Raw genomic sequence first — 13,103 nt, 5'->3', positions numbered from 1 at the left:
TCCCGTATGGAATCTGGAGTGTGCCACCAGGGCATTTCAAAGATTCTGTCAGTATTTAATTATAATCAATTAATGGACTGGAATTGAATTGGGAATTAATGAATAATACAAAAACAAAACAAAACTATAAATTAGTTAAATGTGCACTCGAATTATACATTTAAAAACTCAAAGTAAAAATTAAAAAACAAATCTACATTTGCCAATTAATAATTTGATTTACGTATTTTGTCTTTAATGAGAATAGAAAACTGTTTACCGTGATGACGCTGCCAACTCGTGGTTTCCGGGTGCGCACTTGTAATATGCACGTACATGAGCAGATTGCAGTATTTTTTCCATCATGTCATATAGCCTCCAGAATAATATAATTTTTTTTTTTTAAATGCTGGTGTTCCCCACTGATCTTCTCATCTCCCTATAGAAAGGACACCAAAGAAGCAGGATTCCCAAAAGGTTGAACTATTCCTTTAACAGACCACATTTACAATATTTCAATAATCCTCATCATTACAAGACTGCAATTCTGTGTATATTCTTCTGTGAACACAGTATCTCATACATTTTGGACCATTATAATTAGACTCCTTTAACCTAAATCAACAGATTTTTGAAATGTAAAATCAATGTTCATTCTCCTTTTAGCGGTTTTACTCTCCATCAACTATTGAGGGAAATATCTGGTTGTTAAATGCCCCACTATGTTCACTAGATAGTTGCTAACTCTAGCTTTAGAGTTGCTGGCATGCAAAATGTTTCACTCTAGTTTAAAGTCAAGCTAGCTGTACCCCCTGCTTCCAGAGGTTATGCTAAGCTAGGCTAACCATATCCTGAATTTCACCTTCATACTTAAAGGGGAACAACGGACATTTTTAAAAAATGTATATTATTCTGGAGGCTATATAATATGATGGAAAAAGAACTGCAACCTGCTCATGTACGCGCATAAAGTGAAAACAGGGATGATGTATTTTTGTAGGCCAACCAGGAAGTTAGCATCACCCTGGGTTCCCTCGACAAAAAGCCAATGGGATTTTTCCATTGGGTTTTGGATTATTGCAGAAAATAAGCTCTAAGGCAAACAAATGTTTATGATATCTACATGTTTTGTTCTGTAAAATAATCTCCACAAATAAACACCACTTTTATAATTTTTGAAGCGTGAATGCAATCGGCAGAAGCAAGAAGCTAACGTTAGGCTATAAACAAACTGCACCACGGTCGCATGAGTGCGAGTATACACAACGAGGCTGTAAAGGAGGACGAGTCGGCGTGATGACGTTTAGTAGTCTTATAAAGCCACCTGTTAGCAACCGCCTTTTTTAAGACACATAAACCTTATTTCAGGCATCTAACTAAAAACCCAGTGACGTCCAGACGAGGGAGCCTGAAATGCTAAACTGCTAATCCATTTCTGGGTCGTAGGACTCACTCCTGTAGCACTCTATAGCCCCCAGAATAATATCATATTTTTGAAATGTAAAATCAATGTTCACTCTCCTGCTCTCCACAACTATTGAGGGAAATATCTAGCTGCTAAATGCTCCACTATGTTCACTAGCTAGTCGCTAACTTTGGCAGCAATAGGGATGTCAACAGTGTGGTTGATATGCAACACAGTCTCACAGCACTTTGTGAAATAGTCACAAAATGTAATCTATTTGATTCATGTACATAGACACAAATTATTATTTTTTTTACTCAACAACGTATTTTTCGTGCATCTTCCTACTGTGGTAAAGTGCATTTTTGGTTCCCCTAATAGTGTGTGCAGTATTTGAAAGCAGCCCCTTACCTGACTCCTCCTCTACCTGGTTTCATTTCAGTGAAATTCTGAATTCACAGAATTCACATTCCGACTATTTATTCCTCGGCTCAAGATGATGGCAAATCTGAACGCCATTTTTTGATTAAAGTCCAGTTTGTGAATACATCTCTATTCTGCGTGTGCAGGTGTGTGCATAATAACACTTCTCTTTCAGTAATCAGGAGAATATATGCACACAGACACACTTGTAGTTCAGAGGCCACTTCAAACAAGGTTCTTGAATTCAGATGAGCTCGCTAGTGAAAAGGAACAAGCACTCACACAATTTGCAATTTAAAGGAAGCTTTTGTCGAGTGCCATGTGATCATTCCTTTGATCGGTTGTTCACTGCATCCATCCATCCATCCAACCCCTCATATCTGTCCTTCGTGATTAACGTCTTGTCTGAGCTGAAGACGTGAGCTGAACTGATGGATTGACGAGCTAACGTTGGGATATCTGGAAATTTATCAGGTTTGTTGACTTTGAACATCTGTCTGTCTCTCCCTCTTATGATGCGTTGTCACAACTACGATACAGCTTGTTGCTATGCCGCCTGGTTTCCGTGGTGATGCCTGATTCAGGATGACCTCGTACTGGATGACCTTCCTTTTCTGACTGTGGGTCCATCATTGCATGTGTGTGCTAGTTAGTGAGTTGTGTGTCTGGTGTTTGGCAGTCTGCGTGAGCCTCTTTAATGTGTGTATGTGTCTTTATGTCAGGACTGTGTGTATCGTTAGTTGGGTATGTTGGTATGTGTCCATCTGTCTGACTGTATGGTGACAATGAACTGAGTGTTGCTGTGGTGTGTGCAGTATGACCGGTCCAGTGCAGGATTCACACAGGCTGTCGGTGAAAACGTGGACAGAAGAGGAGAGTGACCGAGCTGACAGCACACCTAGCAGGTACACACACACACACACACACACACACACACACACACACACACTTTCATGATCGTATGTGTGGTGCTGGTAATAAATGAATTGTGATTAATCGCATGATTGTCCATAGTTAATCGCAAATTAATTGCACATTTTTTTCTGTTCAAATGTACCTTAAAGGATGATTTGTAAAGTATTTAATACTCAAATATGCTGTTCTATGCAAATGTATATATTTATTATTGGAAATCAATTAACAACACAAAACAATGACAGATATTGTCCAGAAACCCTCACAGGTACTGCATTTAGCATAAAACAATATGCTCAAATCATAACATGGCAAACTGCAGCCCAACAGGCAACAACAGCTGTCAGTGTGCTGACTTGACTATGACTTGCCCCAAACTGCATGTGATTATCATAAAGTAGGCATGTCTGTAAAGGGGAGACTCGTGGGTACCCATAGAACCCATTTACATTCACATATCTGGAGGTCAGAGGTCAACGGACCCCTTTTCCTCACCAAAATGTAGCATATGTTTGGAGCGTTATTTAGCCTGCTTCAACAAGCTAGCATGACTTGGTTTGTACAGATGAATTTCTTAGGTTTTTTAGTTTCAATATGATGCCAGTATCTTCATTCTAGCTCTAAAGCTGAACCCGCTACAACCTCTGAAAGAACGATTGCGTTAATGGGTTAAAGAAATTAGTGGCGTTAAAATGAAAACAATGGAGTTTTCTAGTTTCATATCTATTCTTTCTATGTTTCTATCTTCACTCTGGCTTTAAAACTGAGCCCGCTACAATCTAAAAATCACAATTTGCGTTAATGCGTTAAAGAAATTAGTGCTGTTAAAACAAATTATGCGTTAACGCGTTAACTGCGACAACCCTAAAGAAAATATATGTAATTTATGTGCAATTATTTTTCATACATATTTGGAATGACAATTTAGTTTAAATTTTAAATTAAACCAAATGGCAGACAGACAAAGTTAGCCTCTAGCTAATGAACATAGCGTCGCATTTAGCCGCTAAAGAGCCGGACATTTCTCTAAGGAGTCGGTGGAGACCAAAGCTGAGCTAAAAGTAGAGTCAATATTGGACTTACATTCATGAGGTGGCCTGAAACATGACTCCAAATGAATGCTAATGTTGCTCAGTGTCTGCTGGATGTGTCAAATGGCTATGCAGCTGTTTGCTAACACCTTCACCACCTTAACTTTAAAAGACAATATCAGTTGCGTTTACAGCTAGTTGCACCGCCCCAAAGTGGCCAGAATGTACATTAAGTAAGGGATAATACACAGCGAGCCGGTAATTGTTGTGAAATAAACCCTGACAGGGGGATGCGGCATAATGACCGGCGAGCTGCATATCATCCCGCTGATTACACGGCTACTTAGTGAAGAAATCAATAATTTGACACAAAAATGATCCGCCAGAATCCGAGTTCAGAACTACATCCATAGCAATGGTCAGTTATACATAGTAACGGTCTGCTATAAAGAAATAACAGACAGTAGAACGCTGTGATTGACCAATCAGAATCGAGTATTCAACAAAACTGTGTAATAATAATGTATAGATGTACATTTCTTTTATTTATATCTTCAGAATTGCAGTTGTCTTGACAATTGTTCCCACTGTCTGCTCATGTGACAATTCTGTTAAATCAAAGTTTCACTCTATAGCCTATAATCTAATGAAAAATGTTATTGCCACATGTGAGGTGCCGTAAATACATAAAATAACTTATTTGTTTTATGTATTTGTGATGTGTGTGTGCGTGTGTGTGTGTGTGTGTGTGTGTGTGTTTGTGTGTGTGTGGGGGGGGGTTATGTGTGTAGAGCACAGTCGATGTGTGATGACACTTCCTCAGAACTTCAGAGAATGGCTGCCATTGACAGAAGAGATATTAATTCCCAGAATTCCCTGCGTGGGCGAGGTGCTCTGTCCAGGTATGACAGCTGATAAATGAACCAATACACATGTTGACTTTTCAATATTATTATATTAATATAAATAATTATTGGGGGAAAAAAAGTTAATTGTTGGTGCCCTGTATTATAAACTTTTTTTTACGTTTGTCTGTCTACCTGTCTTCAGGATAGTCAGTATGGTGATGACTCTGAGAGAATGGGCGCAGAAGAGTTTGAATGAGGAGACGGAGCGACCGGATTCCTTCTTGGAGCGTTTCAGAGGCCCCGCCAACACGGACATGCAAGCCCCGCCCAGCAGGTTCAGCCACAGCCACGGTGGCTCTGATGCAGATCATGAAATCAGACGCCCCCGACGCACGTAAGACAACAAAATTCGTACACATTAAAACATCAACTGACACTCACATATAAATCTCTACCTTTGTGTTTTTCTGCCCCTCTCTGTCAGGAGGAGGAAGTGCAAAGTAGAGGTTTTATCACCATCTGATAATGCCTACTACCACTGGCTGATGGTGATTGGTGCTGCCGTTTTTTATAACTGGACCCTACTGGTTGTCAGGTTGGGAACTATTACTGTGTCAATACAACAATACTAGTGTCAGTTCTAGTGCTACTTATTGTACTACTATGTATCCTATTTCTTACGCCTCATCCACACTGGGATAGTCAGGAGCGCATGGCTGCGTCGCGTGGCGGCTGCGTCGCGTGGCAGCTGCGTCGGCTACGTCGGCTGCGTCGGCTGCGTCGCATGGCGGCTATGTGATTCATGAGTCGGGTGTTCACACCAGCTGTGTTTCTGCTGCTGCAGCTGATGCTGTCAGCCCTTTCTTTCTACATAGGGTTTGCCTTTTAATGGCCATTTCATTTAATCATAAATGTAATTTATATTTATTTTAAACAGAGAAAGGTTAAGAAACGTGAGGTAATTTGTAAATAATAGTAATAATCCACAATCAAAACCCCATACTATACATACTACATTCATGGAGCTCTGCAAGTCACTGCATGTTCTACAACACTGTCCTGCACATATTTCAGAATAAAAGCCTCGTGTTAACAATTGAAGGAATTCTGTCCACAGAAAAAAAAATGCTTGAGGACTTTTATTTTGAAATGACAGAAGTGTTGATTTAAAAATAAGTATTTTTTTCATCTCTGTGACATATTCTACAGATAGACATCGAAACTGTAGTAATGTTGCTGATATGATGTCAATGTACTGTCAATAGATCACCTTCACTGTGTGTTGTTGCTGTGAGGCCGTGTGGCACACGGCAAAAATAGGTGAGACCTCGAATCTCTAGAAGAGACGCAGCTGAGATGCACGTGAGACTCACACGCGTCTCACGCGGGAGTGTGGCTGCCCTAACCTGTTAGCCTGTTAACACGGAGGCAGAAATAAAAAACAACAGGTAAGGCAGCCACCACACGCTCCTGACGTTCCCAGCGTGGAAGAGGCTTAAGGCATGCTACTGACTAGAGTCCCTTTCACACATGCAGTATATCCCTGCATTTGGTCAATTTCCCACCTCAAGACCTTGTAGCATTTCAGGGTAAATGCTGGTACGGCTGTGTTGGAATGAAAGCAGTAACATTGCAGGGTCAAGCACGTAAAGGATTACATCTGTCTGACGTGGAGCGAGCGAACCAATCACGAGACTCTAATGCTGATGACGTATTTGAATCCGCGACTTGTTTGCGGTTAAGCATTTACTACAATATTTTTCTGGGTTATTTGAATATTTAATATTAATTAAATACATTACAAGAACATTGGCACCAGACAAAAACAGCTCTTCGCCTGCAATGTTCCTGAAAATATTTGTGAATAGTGAAAATCACTACGCGTGGCAGCTGCGTTACCTGTTGTTTTTTTATTTTGGTGTCCGTGTTAACAGAAGGTTGTTCAAACAAAGCTGAAAGGAGAGTGAATATTGTACTTGTTGCTGTGATTTTATTCATTTGCTAGTATGTGTTTCTGTAGGGCCTGTTTCGATGAGCTCCAGATGAGGAATGTGTTGGTGTGGCTGGTACTGGACTACGTCTGTGATGGAGTCTATATCCTGGATATAGCTGTTCGTCTCCACACAGGTACTGAAAAAACACAAGACTCAAATTTCCACATGAAAATGTTCGATAATACAAAACAGTAACTTGGTTTGAACTAATACGTTTGTCATCTGAGAGACATCTACATTCATTCATTCATTTATTTATGTTTATCATGTATGGGAAGGTTTCTTGGATCAAGGCTTGATGGTGAAAGAAGTGCGGCGTCTGAGAGAAACCTACGTTCGAACCTTGCAGTGTAAAATGGACATCTGCTCCATCCTTCCAACTGACCTCCTGTACCTGGCCGTTGGAATCGGCTACACTCCCCTCCTCCGATTCAACCGGCTGCTGCGTCTGCCGCGCCTGTTTGAGTGGTTTGAACGTACAGAGACGCGAACGGGCTACCCCAACGCTTTCCGCATCTGTAAACTGGTTCTGTACATCCTGGTGATCATCCACTGGAACGCCTGTGGGTACTACAGCTTCTCCAAGGTCCTCGGACTGGGCTCCGATTCTTGGGTTTATCCCAATGCATCGGATCCTGAGTTTGGCTCCCTGACCAGAAGTTACATATACTGTCTGTACTGGTCCACTCTGACACTGACCACCATTGGAGAGACGCCTCCTCCTGTCAGAGATGAGGAATATTTGTTCCTGATATTTGACTTTCTGGTAAGTCAATAGCAAAGGTGTAACCCAGTGGTTCCCAACCTGGGGTTTGGGCCCCCCTTAGGGGGCGCCAAAGATCACAGGGGGTGCCAGGATTTGTCAGCTCTGAGGTTGTAAAAATTAGATTTGCACATGTATAACACAAAATTATAATAACACACTTATTGGATAATTTATACAAATGTTTAAAACTGTTTAAAAAGATATATTTTGTTGCTACCTATTACACGGCTTTGTGAATACTCGATTTTGATTTGTCAATCACAGCATTCTATGGTCTGTTATTTCTTTATAGCAGACCGTTGCTATGTATAAAAGATTGTTGCTATGGGCGCAGTTCTGATGTCAGACTTTGGCGGACCGTTTTTGTGTCAAATTATTGATTTCTTAGGTAAGTAGCCGTGTAATAACCAGGATAATGTACAGCTAGCGGGTCATTATTGTGAAAGAAACCCAGACTTAGTAGGCCACATTCTGTTTAAACTCTGTATTTAAGCACAGTTGCAGATAAAGATTAAGCAACACTAATATTATTAGTATTATACTATTTGTACAATTAGATTGTTGGCTACTTAGGATTGATTCTGACTCAAGTGATCCAAACATTTCCAACAACTCCAGAGCATTGTAAAATCCAAAAGTCAACATTTATTTAAAAAAAGATAGATGTAGTGATTTCCTATATTCACAACGTGTTTTTATCTAATGAAATGTTCTGCTTCAATCCATATTGGAGTTTAGTCTTTCAAAAATGACATTTTGCTCACACAAAGGGAGGCAGCACCTTTATTAACAGGGCAGTCTAACAGTAATCTAACAACAGCAGAAATAACATGTATATAACCACAATAACAAAAAGTCCATTTAGGTTCTAACACTATAAAGAACATATTAGGTATCTGCATTCGCTTGGCGAGTCCACTAAGACTTCATAATTTTATTTATGTTGACGAAACTGAGTTTTTTTCATTAAAGAAAGCTGATTTAATAAAAAAGACTAACTCATTTAATACACTGAATCACTTTAATCAAACAGAGGATTTTGTTCAAGGATTTGTAATTCTTTTTAGGGTGTTGATGTCAGAAATATGGGTATGGGGGGGGGGCTCAGCTTTTCCTAGATACAAGTAGGAGGCTTTCAAGGAAAATAGGTTGAGAACCACTGGTGTAATCTTAGCTGATATTATCTTACCTTGAATGATCCATAAAAGTCTTACCGTGTGGATCCCAGTTGTTCCGGTCTATCACAATGGCTAATACTGGTGTTTCTGTCCTAGGTTGGTGTTCTGATTTTTGCCTCCATTGTGGGCAACGTCGGATCCATGATCTCCAATATGAATGCCACGAGAGCAGGCTTTCAGAGCCGCGTAGACACCCTGAAACACTACATGCAATTCAGGCATGTAAGCAAGGTGCTGGAGCAGCGCGTCATCCGCTGGTTCGACTACCTCTGGACCAATCAGAAGACAATAGATGAACAGGAAGTGCTGAGGAGCCTGCCCAATAAACTGAGAGCAGAGATTGCTATTAATGTTCACCTGGACACACTGAAGAAGGTAACGACGCGTAAACAATGTGACCCAATTCCATTTACATCTCGAAGCCTCTTTTCTCATCCACGTGTTGAACCAGTTATAACACTACTCTCATACAGTATGTCTGTGTTTATGACTTAAGAACCAATGGTTTTGCCAGGATAATCTTTTTTAGTTTGTTAATTATTATTTTTTTAACTCAACATGAATGCTTTTAGTCCTATTAAGAACATGGCGTAATGTTGCATTACAGCCTCATGTGGCTGAAATGAATATTACAACAACAAATGGGAAAAATTATCCTGACAAAAAAACTTCTTCACCTGCCAAAATGTTTTCTTTTCATCTGTTTTCACAGATAACATTTTTTTTTTTTCCCACTTGTTAAATATATAAATTTTTTAAGGAACTTAAAAAAGATTATCCTAGAAAAAGTTTTTTTCAGCTGTTCTTAAGTCAGTCAAACACAGGAGAGAAAACAATTTAGATCAGACTTAAAAAATAGATCACGAAATGCATCTCTTTACGGATAGAAACACCAAAGCAGATATGGGAGAGAAGTTACAATATAAAACATTGTTTTTATATCTATGAGTTACTGTCTGTTTTCCACCGTCTAGTTTTGCCATCACATTTATAACGTTACATTTTTTCAAAGTGAAAAAAGTTCAACAGCATATTTAGCTAACATTGGTAGCATGCTAGCTGTGTAACATAGACTGTGCATGCATAGTGGTTCATAATTCTTTTTAAAAATTAGTTACAAAAACTGCAAAATATGCCGTCAAACTTTTCAGTTCGAAAAAAAGGTAGAAATAGAGCTCTCATAATATTCCAGCACTGTTGGAATAACTGCACCACGTCAACGAGTGCTTCTCAGTGAAAAACGTGCAGTTCATCAATCATTTTATTAATTTGCTAATTCCACAGTGCATACGTTCTGTTCATTATCTGCTGTAAAAGTTCTATTTAAAAAAAAAAAATTGTATGCGTATTCAAGGCAAATTACGGAGGTTTCCATAGCAATGAATGAACTTCCGGTTGATTTGCATACGTACACAGAGCTATGTGGAAACGAGGCATCAGGGGCTTCTGTAACAATGTCATGTGTGATTGTGTTCTGAAGATTTTCTCGTTTCCCTTTTTTTTTAACCACCATTACATGCAAGCTCCTCAAACATTATTGTTGTGTGTGTGTGTGTGTGTGTGTGTGTGTGTGTGTGTGTGTGTATGTATTTGAACACAGGTGCGTATCTTCCAGGACTGCGAGGCGGGTCTCCTTGTAGAATTGGTATTAAAACTTCGACCGCAGGTGTTCAGTCCAGGAGACTACATCTGTAGAAAGGTGAGTATTCATTTTATTCATGTATTATTGTATTATATGTTTACAAACCAATTATTACGATTGACAAAGTGTCACGAATAGCTGTTTATGAAATGTTTATAAATTATATTCATGTAGTATTGTAATGGATGTATGAAACTATGAATGGTATGTCCAAACACAGCAGTCAATTTATTCCAATAAAAGCTGGTCACCCAGCCCATAATACATGTACATTGCAACCAAAACATAGACCCACATGTAAAAACATCGCTCCATAGCTCTGCTAGTGGTCAAAAACTTCACAGGCCACCTTCCAAGGCAGGTTTAGAATTGATAACATTACATTTACTGCTGTAGGTATAGCCTACATGACTACTAGTGCTATACCTACAGCAGTGCTAGGTGTAGCACTAGTAGTCATGTAGGTATATCCTACATGACTACTAGTGCTATACCTACAGCAGCGCTAGGTGTAGCACTAGTAGTCATGTAGGTATAGCCTACGTGACTACTAGTGCTATACCTACAGCAGCGCTAGATTTAGCACTAGTAGTCATGTAGGTATATCCTACGTGACTACTAGTGCTATAGCTACAGCAGCGCTAGGTTTAGCACTAGTAGTCACGTAGGTATATCCTACGTGACTACTAGTGCTATAGCTACAGCAGCGCTAGGTTTAGCACTAGTAGTCACGTAGGTATATCCTACGTGACTACTAGTGCTATACCTACAGCAGCGCTAGGTTTAGCACTAGTAGTCACGTAGGTATATCCTACGTGACTACTAGTGCTATACCTACAGCAGCGCTAGGTTTAGCACTAGTAGTCACGTAGGTATAGCCTACGTGACTTCTAGTGCTATACCTACAGCAGCGCTAGGTGTAGCACTAGTAGTCATGTAGGTATAGCCTACGTGACTACTAGTGCTATACCTACAGCAGCGCTAGGTGTGGCACTAGTAGTAACAGTAGGCTACTAGGCTAGTTTTCAGTTCTTCTGCCTTTTTGTTTGTTTTTGTTATTGCTGTTAAAAGTACTGATTTATATTCTATGTGTGTTTTGTTTCCTAGGGAGATGTGGGAAAGGAGATGTACATAATTAAAGATGGCCAGCTGGCCGTGGTGGGCGAGGATGGAGTCACCCAGTTTGCTGTTCTGACATCAGGAAGCTGCTTCGGAGAAATCAGCATCCTGAACATCAGCGGCAGCAAGATGGGGAACAGGCGTACGGCTAATATTCGCAGTCTGGGATACTCAGACCTGTTCTGCCTTTCCAAACAAGACCTGATGGACGCGCTGCAGGAGTTCCCGCATGCCAGGGCCCAGCTAGAGCAGAGGGGGCGGGACATCCTGCAGAAGGAGGGGCTTCTGGAGGAAGTAAGCGTGTCAGCGGGGGAGGAGCTCGAGGAGAAGGTGGAGAGGCTGGAAAGCAGTCTGGATCGGCTACAGGTCGGTACTATCAGTCCACTACTGCAGCTGCTGTCGGTACCGTGACAATAATAACTAATGAGAGCCTTGTTTTCAGACGTGTTTGGCCCGTCTGCAGAGCGAGTTCAACTCTTCCCAGCTTCGACTGAAACAGCGAATCACAAACCTCGAACACAACGTCACCACCGTGACCACAGGCAGCGGCTTTCTGTCAGACGCCGACGGCAACGAGAGTGTTGGTGACGGCGTGTGCAGTGAAATCAACATCCGGCTCTAAAGAATGTAAATACACAAGAAAACATTCTAAACTTCTCATTTTGTTTGATGTTAACTGACCTTTGACACAATTCTGTAAAATGTGTTTTATTTTGAAGGTGTCTTAATGTTTGTTTGTTTCTTAACTTTTTTAAACTTTCTGCCTCGTACAATTTTACACAGATTTTAAAGCAGAATGAGAACTTATTGGTGTAAAGTGATTTCATTATAATACTAATAAACTGTATGTGTATAGCAGCTGAGTCAGACAGACAGAGAGCTGTCGCTGAAACGCGCCGTAAGGGCAAAACAGCGTGGTGGGCCTGTGGAGGGGGCTGTGTGCACAACCGGGTGATCAAATGTGATTTATGGAGAAAAAAAATGTATTCAAGCAGACAAATTATATAGTTACAGTTACCTTGAACTACATAGTTAATTAAAGGAACAGTGTGCTATTTCAGGGATCTATTGGTAGAAATGGAATATAATATTTATAACTGTTGTTATGCTAATGTTTTCATTAGAGTATAATCACACTAAAGTAAGAATCGTTGTGTTTTCGTTAGCTTAGAATGAGCCCTTTATATGTACAGGGAGCAGGTTCTCTTCACGGAGTCCACCATGTTGCTCCGCCATGTTTCTACAGTAGCCCAGAACGGACAAACCAAACTCTGGCTCTAGAGAGAGCCTTTCACGTTTTAAGTTACCTGAAGGACACCGTAGTTCTCCGACACGCTTGTGAGACTGAGTGCAGAACCGTGGTACCACCAGCCGCCGTCTGACTTCCGTTGCTCCCAAAGTAATGTTATTATGGTAAGGATGACCTCTGAGCAAGGCGAACGGTGTTACCACGGTTTTGCACTCAGCGGCTCACATTACCGAAGTCTTGGAGGAGTGAGCGGAGGGGTACTCAGTTGGTTGCAATCTGCATCCACACCACTAGATGCCGCCAAATCCTACACACTGTTAAATATTTGCCTTTGCCATTGTCCCACTGTTCCTACCACATCTACTGTCATCAAAACAGGAAGGAACAGGTGAAGTAGTAAAGCTTGCTTGATTTGATTGGCTGCCTGGGCCAAGCGTGACATTGACGAGCGGTGCGACTGTGTGCCTTGTGATTAAAAGTTGAGAATATTTTAACTTTTATGCATGCCTAAAAACAGCTAGAAAAGAGAGAGAGAGTGAGCAAGAGAGGAGTGC

General features: G+C 40.7%; 1 protein-coding gene across 1 annotated transcript; it reads left to right on the top strand.

Moving 5' to 3' along the window:
- Positions 1-99: 99 nt before the first annotated feature.
- On the top strand, positions 100-11,922 carry LOC141774919 (cyclic nucleotide-gated cation channel-like). The gene is made up of 11 exons (XM_074647737.1): positions 100-2,281; positions 2,623-2,712; positions 4,545-4,655; positions 4,804-4,995; positions 5,086-5,196; positions 6,622-6,728; positions 6,874-7,361; positions 8,636-8,914; positions 10,140-10,238; positions 11,289-11,666; positions 11,743-11,922. The coding sequence occupies exons 2-11, from the start codon at positions 2,624-2,626 to the stop codon at positions 11,920-11,922; spliced, it is 2,034 nt and encodes a 677-aa protein (XP_074503838.1). The 5' UTR covers positions 100-2,281; position 2,623.
- The last annotated feature ends 1,181 nt before the right edge of the window (positions 11,923-13,103 follow it).

The sequence above is a fragment of the Sebastes fasciatus genome, chromosome 10, assembly GCF_043250625.1.
Source record: "Sebastes fasciatus isolate fSebFas1 chromosome 10, fSebFas1.pri, whole genome shotgun sequence".
NCBI classification, from domain to species: Eukaryota; Metazoa; Chordata; class Actinopteri; order Perciformes; family Sebastidae; genus Sebastes; species Sebastes fasciatus.
Note: the sequence above shows the minus strand (reverse complement) of the source record. Positions and strands in the feature narration are given on the sequence as shown.